Source organism: Anneissia japonica, unplaced genomic scaffold (assembly GCF_011630105.1).
Source record: "Anneissia japonica isolate Jap-2015-1 unplaced genomic scaffold, ASM1163010v1 scaffold111486_len961_cov121, whole genome shotgun sequence".
Classification (NCBI taxonomy): Eukaryota; Metazoa; Echinodermata; class Crinoidea; order Comatulida; family Comatulidae; genus Anneissia; species Anneissia japonica.
In genome coordinates, this window is record NW_022759285.1 from 1 (window position 1) to 961 (window position 961).

The 961-nt window shown below is 33.6% G+C and overlaps 1 protein-coding gene across 1 annotated transcript; it reads right to left on the bottom strand.

Annotated features, from left to right (window-relative positions):
• Positions 1-126: 126 nt before the first annotated feature.
• LOC117099810 lies at positions 127-910 on the bottom strand (the record flags this gene model as incomplete). Its single annotated transcript, XM_033239344.1, has 3 exons — positions 824-910; positions 413-553; positions 127-279 (listed from the first exon to the last, which is right to left on the bottom strand). Coding segments are annotated over exons 1-3 (378 nt in total), but the record flags the coding sequence as incomplete, so codon positions are not given.
• Positions 911-961: the final 51 nt, after the last annotated feature.

Below are 961 nucleotides of genomic sequence, written 5' to 3' on the forward strand. Positions count from 1 at the left end.
GCAAGTTTTCAAATGGATGCTGCCTATATTATATTTGACTGTTTTCAAAGACTTTCCGAGAATCGACCGAGCTTGTTCACCACTGAAGATAATGTCCAATGCATATCGAAAACATTTGAATGATACTTTGAAATTTTGGTTGATGCCACAGCAGATGTTCAAAGTGAATGGTCGGATGGTGTCGCCTTTAGGTCTCATAGTTGGATATGATCGGTGGTATATGTTGCCAAACTGCATACATGGAGTGGTAAAGAGAAGTTGGCTAACTAAGCTCATAGCCTATGGATTTAAAAACAGTCATAAAATTAATTGCATTTTTAGAGTTGCTGACAACTTGTATAGAGGCTCAAGCCAATAATTATGGATATTAATACATTCAAATCTTTGGTTTTTTTTTAAAAACTAAACTTACTTTTATTTCTGAGTGCTTGACAGTAAGTTTTGATGTTAACTCAATTGATGGTAAAACGCGGGTTTCCAAATGGATGTTGCCAATATTATATTGAACTGTTTTCAATGTCTTTACTCTCATAACACTCCCAGCGCTTCGTATCTGTAAAGAAAGGCGCTTCATAAATTATTTGGATTGATTAGATAACACGAAGCGGTAATAATAATATAACACAAATATGCGACAAAGGTAAAGATAAGCGTACATAATAGAGTAGCATATCATTTATAATTATTACGTTTAATTTTACTAACAAACAACCAATGAAAATCAAAAATCAAAAAATCATTGAAGCCATAAGAAATCTCTTGAAAACATTATTAATTACTTGTTAATTATAATCGACAATATTAAATTGTATGGCTCTGATACCTTGGTCGTCAAACTGAATCCTCCATTCACCATGTGGAGCAATTTGGAAGCAGATAATGACTCAAGTTGAGGGCGATGCCACATTGAAATACTGGCAAATGAGATCTTCTTGTCGATTACTTGATCTTTCTTGTCAAC